Source organism: Rhinopithecus bieti, unplaced genomic scaffold (assembly GCF_001698545.2).
Source record: "Rhinopithecus bieti isolate Rb0 unplaced genomic scaffold, ASM169854v2 scaffold_42219, whole genome shotgun sequence".
Classification (NCBI taxonomy): Eukaryota; Metazoa; Chordata; class Mammalia; order Primates; family Cercopithecidae; genus Rhinopithecus; species Rhinopithecus bieti.
In genome coordinates, this window is record NW_016817843.1 from 1,596,238 (window position 1) to 1,606,732 (window position 10,495).

At 35.6% G+C, this 10,495-nt stretch overlaps 1 protein-coding gene across 2 annotated transcripts in view; it reads right to left on the reverse strand.

The window, feature by feature from the left end:
- The window catches only part of ZC3H8 (zinc finger CCCH-type containing 8), a 42,490-nt gene that overhangs the window by 11,327 nt on the left and 20,668 nt on the right, over window positions 1-10,495 (reverse strand). For both annotated transcript variants that reach the window (XM_017856219.1, XM_017856220.1), the window contains 4 exons: window positions 7,885-8,001; window positions 6,693-6,804; window positions 5,259-5,368; window positions 4,290-4,337 (listed from right to left, as the gene is read on the reverse strand). In XM_017856219.1, the coding sequence (XP_017711708.1) occupies window positions 4,305-4,337; window positions 5,259-5,368; window positions 6,693-6,804; window positions 7,885-8,001 (372 nt within the window). In that variant the 3' untranslated portion in view covers window positions 4,290-4,304. The remainder of the gene's footprint in view (window positions 1-4,289; window positions 4,338-5,258; window positions 5,369-6,692; window positions 6,805-7,884; window positions 8,002-10,495) is intronic.

Here is a 10,495-nt window from a genome sequence, read left to right on the forward strand (position 1 = left end):
AAAAAAAAAAAAAAAAAAAAAAAAAGACACTCAGGCCCAGTTATCTTACTGGTGAATTAAAGGAGAAATAATAACAATTTTTCATGAATTCTTCCAGAAAATAGAGAAAGCTGGAACACTTTTCAACTCTTTCTAGGAGGCCAATATTACCTTGATATGAAAGCCAGAAAAGACATCACACGAAAAGAAAGCTACACGTGAATAACCCTCATAAACATGAAAAGATGCAAAATCCTTAATAAAATATTAGCAAATGAAATCCAATAATAAATTATATACAGCATGACCAAGTGAGGTTTATCTCAAGAATGTAAGATTTGTTTAACAACTAATATATCATGTGAATAAAATAAGGGGAAAATTATATGGCCATCTCAACAGATGCAGAGAAATCATTTGATAAAACCCAAGATTAATCCATGATAAAAGTACTCAAAAAACTAGAAATAGGAGAGAACTTCCTTGAACTAGAGTATCTATAAAAATCTACAGCTAAAATCATATGTAATGGTGAAAGACTGAATGCTTCTGCCAAATATCAGGACAAAGGCAACATTATCTGCTCTCACTTCTATTTAACCTTGTATAGAAGGTTTCAGCCAGTAAAATAAGGCACAAAAAGAAATTAAAAGCATCTAGTTTAGAAAGGAAGAGGTAGCTGGGCACGGTGGCTCACACCTGTAATCCCAGCACTTTGGGAGGCCAAGGCAGGTGGATTGCCTGAGGTCAGGAGTTTGAGACCAGCCTGGCCAACATGATGAAACCCCGTCTCTACTAAAATACAAAATTAGCCAGGCGTGGTGGCAGGTGCCTGTAATCCCAGCTACTCGGGAGGCTGAGGCAGGAGAATCGCTTGAACCCGGGAGGCGGAGGCTGCAGTGAGCCAAGATCCTGCCATTTGCACTCCAGCCTGGGGGACAAGAGCAAGAATTCACCTCAAAAAAAAAAAAAAAAAAAAAAGGAAGAGGTAAAACTATCTTTATTCTCAGATAACATAATCCTATATATACAAATTCCTAAGGAATACATGCACACACAAAATAAAACCTACTAGAGCTAATAAATGAATTCAAAGTCTTGGGAAACAAGATCAACAACAAAAATAAATTCTATTTCTACATACTACCAGTCAACAATCTAAAAATAAAGTTTAAATGGCAATTCCATTCAATAGCATCAAACAGAATATGTAGGAATAAATTTTAAAAAAGTGTACACTGTACATTTGTACAATGAAAATTACAAAACTGAGAGAAACTGAAGATCTAAATAAATGGAGAGACATTCCACGCTCACAGATCAGAATTCTATGTGCAATTTTCCACAGATTCAATGCAATCCCTATCAAAATCTCAGCATGGGTTTTTTGCAGAAATTTACGAGCTGATCTTAAAATTTATATGGAAAAGCAAAAGATCCAGAGTAGCCAAAACAATCTTTGAAAAGTACAACAAAGCTAGACAGCTTACACTTCCTTATTTCAAAACTTAGTACAAAGTTACAGTAATCAACACACTGTGATAGTGTATAAGGACACACATACAGAGGTCAATGGAACACAACTGAGTACAGAAATAAATCCATACATTTATAGTCAGCTGATTTTTGACAAAGGTGTGAAGGCAAGTCAGAGGGAAGGGGCAGTCTTTTTTAAAAATGGTGCTGGTGGCCAGGCACAGTGGCTCACCTTTGTAATCCCAGAACTCTGGAAGTTCAAGGTGGGCAGATCACCTGAGGTCAGGAGTTCAAGACCAGCCTGGCCAACATGGCGAAAGCCCATCTCTACTGAAAATACAAAAAGTAGCCAGACGTGGTGGTGCATGCCTATAGTTTCAGCTACTCGGGATGCTGAGGCATGAGAATCACTTGAACCTGGGAGGCAGAGGCTGCAGTGAGCCAAGACTGTGCCACTACACTCCAGTCTGGCAACAGAGTGAGACTGTCTCAAAAAAAAAAAAAGGTTCTGGGACAACTGGATAACTACACGTAAAAAAATTTTGCCCTTAACTCATACAATTCCTAAAAATTAACTCAAAATGAATCATAGATATAAACACAAGAGCTAAAACTAGAACATTTTTAGAAGAAAACGTAAGAGCAAATCTTGTGACTTTGTGTTAGGCGATAAATTCTGAGATACAACACAGAAAGCATGATCCATAAAAGAAAAAACTGATAAACTGTACGATATCAAAATGAAAACTTTCATGCTTCAAAACATAACATTAATAAAATAAGACAAGCCACAGATTGGGATATTTGCAAATAAAGTATCTAATGAAGGATCTGTATGCAATATATGTAAAGAACTCCTAAAATTCAGTAAGAAAACAATCTAATTTTAAAATGGGCAGAGATCTAAACTGGCTAATGGCCAATAAGCACATGCAAAGATGTTCATAGTCATTAGAGAAATGAAAATTACAACTACAGTGAAATACAGCGTCACTCCTACTGCAAAAGCTATAATCAAAATGACTGATACAAACAAGTGTTGCTACAGTAATTAAGGTAGTATATGCTGGAGAAAAAAAAGACAAATGGAGAACTGACATCCCAGAAACAGACCTTCAGATCTTCACTTGATGGAAACTTGACATATACCAAAAGGGGCATTACAGGTTAGTGGGGGAAAGCAGGCTTTTTAATTAAATAATACTTGGGAGATTGGTTATTCATATGGGAAAAGGGAACAACAGAAAAAAGAAAGTTATGAGGCCACTGATACCGTTTTTAAAAAGTCAATTACTATTATTTTTTCTTTTCTCCCTAGAGTTATAGTTATACTCTTTTTTCATTCATTCTAACAGTTCCTCCCACATGTAAAGTACAAAAGGTAGAGTACAGTTTCCTTCTCCTTGACTTTGGGCTTGGCCACATGACTTACTTTAGCCAAGTAAATGTGCTGTAAACAGGGCTTTGCCCTCTTGAGTTTCTGCCAACACCATGAGAAGAACATGCCCTAGCTAGCCCACTGGTCCCAGGAAAATTAGATAAGAACTGTCCCAGCAGATCTGCCATATGAAACAGAGCCAACCCAACCAAGGCCAGATGAGATCAGCCAACTCCCAGCCAATCTATATATGCATAAAAAATAAGCACTTTGTGTTATTCACTACTGAGAATCTGGTAGTTGTTTTTGCTAAACACCATTACTGTACCAACTGTTAATACAATTCCCAATGGATTAAAATATAAATATATAAGGCAAAGCTCCAAAACTTAAAAAAAGAAAGTTAAATTACTTTACAGACTCACGATAGGGAATAATTTCTTAAACGCGACGCAAAACACAAAACTAGCCATAAACAAAAAGATTTCCAAAATAAGTAATTCTACTCACTGAGATGCCTTAAAAAAAAAAAAGAAAAGACTATCCACAAAATGGGAGAAGGCCTGCCACACATAACTCACAAATAATTATATAAGGAATATATAAAAATCAATGTATAAAGGACAATCAGACCAATAAAAACATGGGCAAAAGACATTAACAGGCATTTCACCAAAGATGAAACTCAAAAGCCAGTAAGCATAAGAAAAGATGCAAATTAAGTTATGAGATTCTATTTTTATATCCACTAAATTGGTTAAAATTAAAGTACTGACAATATAAAATATTGGCAAGTGTAGAATGACAGGAGTTCTTCTACAGTTTGTAGGAGCATAAACTGGTATAACTACTTGAGAAAAAACTGATTATATTAAATGTTATGATGATATGATTCTACTCCTTGGCACATACTGTGGATAACTTGTGCACATTCATACCAAGAGGTATGTATATGGATACTTACAAAAAGAGTTTGTATTTTTAAAAATTGAAAATGACCTAAACATTCATTAACAGAATGACTAAATAACTAACATAAACATAGAATGAAATGTTATATAGGAGTAAAAATGAATGACAGCTGCATGCATCTACATGAATGAATAATGTTGAGTGAAAATAGCCATGTCATCAATTAATACAGACAGTATGATACAGTCTGAATAAAATCCAAACATAAGCAGAACTAAATATATTGTTTTGTGAATTATATGTATTTGGTAAATCTACAAATACAAGAGAAGAATAAAAATATACCTGAAAGACAAGCCCACACAAGGAAGCAGGCTGATGTCGATCCACATAGATATGTAAATATATCAAATATTTTATAATTCTTTTTTACTGGGGAGGAAGAAGAAAATACTTCTATTTGATAACCCTATTGAGGTTGACATGCCAACTTCTGGAGATGTTTAGACAAGAAAAAAAGAAATGTGGTAAATTCTAATTTTACCTTTTTATGTCTATTTTATTTACATGGCTTCTTTTCAGTATCCAAAACCTAATATGAAAAAAAAAATCACATAATCATTTTTATGCATTCATGTCTAATTCAGGTATACTGTCATACTGATAACTTTCAAATGATTCCAATCAAATTCATCCTAATAATCACCTAATATTATTTACTAATACTACAGGAACTGAAAAACTTATTTTATATATGTCACTTTTCCATATCTATTTCATACAAATAAACAACGGAATATTTGGTACAACTTCTAATTCCACATTAACCATTCATATTTTACAACCTAAAAATATCTATAAACAAGCACCTTTGACTTTGTAATATTTGCACATGCTCAAGGGAACATTTTGCCACAAGATCGTATGGTTGGCTTCAAAAGAATCTTTTAAATTTTTATGTATACTTAAATTAAATTTTTAAGAGACTAGCTCCAACTAACATGAGAAATGAAAGAATACAAATGACTGTAACTTTTCAATGACCTTTTCTCACAGACTGCAAGAATATCTGAAGAAAACATTTTAAAATTACTACTTAACTATTATCTGATGTAATTCTAAAATGTTTATAAACCTGTAACTTGTAACTTTCCTTCCAAGAGTCTTTATAACAGGCGTACTGTTTTTCTTACTTGATTTGCTTTGTTTAGCTTAGCTTAGCTATTAAAATGGCTAATTACACTGAAGATTTTACATCATTAAATGGCTAATTACACTGAAGATTTTACATCATTCAACTTAAATCAGCAATGAACATACATCTTCCTTTCAGCTACAAGGAAACACATACAAATGAAAAATATTTAAGCTGAATTCTTAAGTTATCAGTCCTAATATATCCCATATGCTAACCTAAGAGGCACTCTCCTTAATTATCTTCAAATTTTCATCCTTAGTTCAAACATATTCCTTAAAAAAGAAAAAACAAAACATTATTAAAAAGTATACTTACTTTAGCCAACAATTCTTGTGTTTCAGGAGTCAGTGGAGCATGAGAAAACTTGCAATATTCTCCCTGATAACATTTTGTTCCTGTATGGTAAAACTTACAAGGATATTCATGTAACCCAAGTGTTAAGGAAAAGAACAATTTTAATCCAACTGAAATGTTATTAACTTAATGACTTTGTTTTTCCTAAATAAAGACCTTTGTGGCCAGGGGCAGTGGCTCATGCCTGTAATCCCAGCACTTTAGGAGGCTGAGGTGGGCAGATCACTTGAGGCCAGGAATTCAAGACCAACCTAGCCAACATGGCGAAACCTCGCCTCTACTAAAAATACAAAAAATTAGCTGGGCATGATGGCGCAGGCATGCCTATAATTCCAGCTACTCAGGAGGCTGAGGCACCAAAATCATTTGAACCGGGGAGGCGGAGGTTGCAGTGAACCAAGATTGTGCCATCGCACTCCAGCCTAGGCAACAGAGCAAAGAAAAAAAAAAAGAAAAGAAAGAAAAGAAAAGACCTTTCCTACTAGTAGAAACTGGATTTCTCTATTTAAAGTATGAGATAATAAATTAACTGGAATACATTTAAAAATCTAATTTTAGAAAGACTACATACATAAATCAAGTTTAACGGCTATCACAGGACATTTTCTTCCTTCATATCCATTCTTATAATAGAGTACAGGCATGTTTCATATATGAAAGGGGTATATATTTTGAATACCTTGATAAATGTGATCATTTTAAAGCATTCCTTTGGGGTGGAGGAATCAAAGTCAAAACAACATATCTTACAAAACTGGATCCTTTGCACATTAGACTTGTTTACAACAGAATAAATCTATATAACTTCAATATTGTTTTCTAGGAAAACAATCCTCAAATTACATTTTGATACTCCTTATACTGAATGCCTGAAGAAAAAAAAATTTTGTGATGACTAAAGGTGCTATTAACCTAAAATGTTTATATTCCATGTTTTTATAACTTGTCTGTGCCATTTGCACTGAAGAGCTAAGGCTATTCTACAAATTAAGGGACAATTAATTTCTACACAGTACAGAATACACAGAAAACAGGTACTCCCAAATTACGTAATCCCTGCCTTTTTATGAAGTAGCTTATTTGAATATAGATTCAATTAGTGTCACAGTAGAAATTGTGATATTCTTTCTGGGACTTGAAGAGGTCTCATGGACCCTCTATATCACCCATGTTGAACAGAAAGAATCATCATTTGAGAGATTTTCTAAAGAATTCCTCTTTTCTTGCTTATGAAAAAATCCATGTACAATTTAATCACTTTGATACTAAGTTGGACTTGAATACTATCATTTTGGCATAGCTAAAACACTGGTTTCATTAAAATTTTGCACATTTAAAATGTTCACATAAATATTTATAAAGAATAAAGTCACTATATCTTGTGATAAAGGATATTATGCAAATACAGACAGTTTTCACCTCTGGTACAATATCCTTGTACATAAAACTTACACATTTCCTTTTTCTTCTCTATCTCTGCATCATGATCAAATTTACACTGGTCTCCCTAAGCCAAAAGAAGGAGCAAGGAAAAGCCATTATTTCTCATAGTCAAGTCATTATGATTTAATTCCTACTAAACTTTAAATAAGCAAATGATTCCAGAAAGAACCAAAGTCTTAGAGGTAGCACATTCTAATTGTTAATAAATTATAACTACATCACATATATTTGCTTAAAATTCTCTTAAGTCCCAAACATTTTTAAACACAAAGCATTTTTAAAAATTATCAGTGGCTCATGCCTGTAATCCCAGCACTTTGGGAGGCTGAGGTGGGCGGATCACGAGGTCGGGAGATCGAGACCATCCTGGTTAACACAGTGAAACCCCATCTCTACTAAAAATACAAAAAAATCAGCCAGGAGTGGTGGCAAGCGTCTGTAGCCCCAGCTACTCGGGAGGCTGAGGCAGGAGAATGGCGTGAAACCGGGAGGCAGAGCTTGAAGTGAGCCGATATTGCACCACTGCACTCCAGCCTGGGTGACAGAGTGAGACTCTGTCTCAAAACAACAAGAACAACCACCACCACCACCCCAAAAAATTATCTGACTTAGGTGATCCACCCATGTCGGCCTCCCAAAGTGCTGGGATTACTGGCCTGGCTACTTTCTTAAACATAGAAGAATACTTCACTAAAAAAAAAAAAATTATCTTTTTTCTTTTTGAGACAGAGTCTCGCTCTGTCGCCCAGGCTGGAGTGCAGTGGTGCAATCACAGCTCACTGCAGCCTTCACCGCCCAGGTTCAAGCGATTCTCCTGCCTCAGCCTCCCGAGTAGCTGGGACTACAGACATGCGCTACTACACCTGGCTAATTTTTGTATTTTTGTAGACACAGGGTTTCACCATGTTGGCCAGGCTGGTCTTGAACTCCTGACTCAGGTGATCCACCTACCTAGGCCTCCCAAAGTGCTGGGATTACAGGCCTGGCTACTTTTTTAAACATGAGAGAATACTTCACTAAAATTTTCTAACTGAATTTTTTCCAGAATGAAACAGCTTTAAAAACCTAAAGGTATGAATTAGAAAAGTATCAAACAGAAAGAGCAGTTTTACATTTTAGTAGATTTTGTTTACACATTTTATACCTTAATACATTTCCTTTCAAGAAAATATTTACAAATTTGTTTTCCCTTGCGTTCCACTGTATGTTGGTTGATGAATGCCTGACTCAAATGCTGCTGCTTCTCTTTAGGTTTACCATCCTTTAAAACAAAACAAAAAAACTAAATGTAAGAAACAGAAAATCAAATATTTTATTGTTACACAAAATTATTTAAACCAACTTCTAAGCCTTAAAGGGTGACTCTTCTAAATTGGCCTTCATATGTAAATTTGGATTTCTGTACACCAGGTTAAAAATGAATGTTTTGTCAGTTTCAACAGCATTCCATCATTGAATATCAGTGTTTGTATTGATTTATATATTTTATTATACATTGCCCTTATTTTGTAAAAATTAATGAAAAAAAATTTTAAATGGGCCAGACGCAGTGGCTCACACCTGTAATCCCAGCACTTTGGGAGGCTGAGGTGGGTGGACCACTTGAGGTCAGGAGTTCAAAACTAGCCTGGCCAACATAGTGAAAACTCATCTCTACTAAAATACAAAAATTAGCCGGGCATGGTGGCAGATGCCTGTAATCCTAGCTACTCTGGAGGCTGAGGCAGGAGAATTGCTTGAACCCAGGAGGTGGAGGTTGTAGCGAACCGAGATTGTACCACTGCACTCCAGCCTGGGCAACAGAACAAGACTCCGTCCTGGGGAGAAAAAAAAAAATTTTTTTTTAAATGAAAGTGATCATATTTATGATTAAAAAATGAAGTCTAAGAACAAAGATCTTTAGAGCGATAGAGACAAAGTTGGAAACCAGAGTGAACCAAAAGCAGTGGAATCTATAGTTTCAATGAGATGCTCACTGGGTGTGAGTTGAGCACACTTATCAGCCCCAGTTAACAAACACAAGTAGCAACACACCATCAAAGATGGTGATAAAGGTATAAAAGGAGATTTTCATATTAAAAAAAAGAAGGAAATTTTATAATGCATTTAAGCTCTTCAGAAACATAAGGTAATGTTTACATGTTAACTTATGCTACCGCTTATAGCTTCTGTATACCAAATTTTTGAATACAGTCTTAGGAATACAGTATGTGCAAACAAGGGAGCTGACTGTACAGTCATTTACAATAATGTCAAATTTCCACTTAGCACCATCAAATTTATGTCTTATAAATATCTGCCAGTTTAAATCTTTTGTTTCATTTGGTAATGTTATTAAATTCTACTATGTATGTTTAGAATTTGTTCCTTGTGTAGAAGGGCTGTCAGCTTTGGCTGAATAACATTTGAGCCGTGTAAATCAAATCAAAGAGAATACTGACAGGGTGTTGGGAAACAAAAATCCTAGTCCTGGCTTGGCCCGTAGTTATCTGAACCATAGGGCTTCAGATTCCTCATTCATAAAATATGGAGGCAGGGGATAGACTGTATATAAATGCTTTTCAATCTAGAATATTTGGCATTTCTAATATTTTACCACCCTTTACCCTTGTCCCCTATAACCAAGTGTAATAAAAAAGGTTGCTATCCAGTTAAAAGCCCTCAGAAAAGTGGAATCCAGAAAAGGTACTTGTTATTCTACCCTGATTACATCTACAGACCAAGGAAAAGGAACTTCTAAAAAACAAAATCAAAATATAGGAAGATGGGAAGATTTGGTAAGGCCAATGATCAGAAATATTCATTTTTAATTTCCAGAGGGAGCCAGGATGAGGGACTTTAGATAGTAAAAAATTTGTAAGACTCAGTGGCCTTTGAAATGCCTCATGACTATTTGATCTTCTCTGGCTTCCCATTTTTCCAGAGTCATTGATAGTATAATACTAAAAAAAAAAAAAAAAAAAATCAAGGAGCCTAGGCTGGCCACAGTGGCTCATGACTGTAGTCCCAGCACTTAGGGAGGTGGCGGGTGGTGGGAGCCAAGGCAGGTGGATCACCTGAGGTCAGGAGTTCAAGACCAGCCTGGCCAACATGGCGAAACCCTGTCTCTACTAAAAATACAAAAATTAGCTGGGCATGGTGGCATGCACCTGTAGTCCCCTTTACTCAGGAGGCCGAGGCAGGAGAATCACTTGAACCCGGGAGGTGGAGGTTGCAGTGAGCCAAGATTGCAACAGCCTGAGTGACAAGGCAAGATTCCATCTCAAAATAATAATAATAATAATAATAATAATAATAAAAATCAAGGAGCTTGTGTGCCTATATTCAGAAACAACAGTGAGAACACTAAGGCTTTAAAGTAGTGTTGGCAGCTAATTAGTGGGAAAAAGAAAGCTGCAGTAAGAAGGAAGAACACGGAGAACCCAGGGATATTAAAAGGACATCTTCATCTGAAAAGCCTGATTCTGTGGGATGCTTCCACCTCTCCATATCACACAGCACTTCTTGTCACTGAAGTGTAAGATCAAGTCCACTCTGGTGGTAGTTTCTTTTGCTGTGCAGAAGCTCTTTAGTTTAATTAGATCCCATTTGTCAATTTTTGCTTTTGCTGCCATTGTTTTTGGTGTTTTAGACATGAAGTCCTTGCCCATGCCTATGTCCTGAATGGTACTACCTAGATTTTCTTCTAGGGTTTTTATGGTATTAGGTCTAACATTTAAGTCTCTAATCCATCTTGAATTAATCTTCGTATAAGG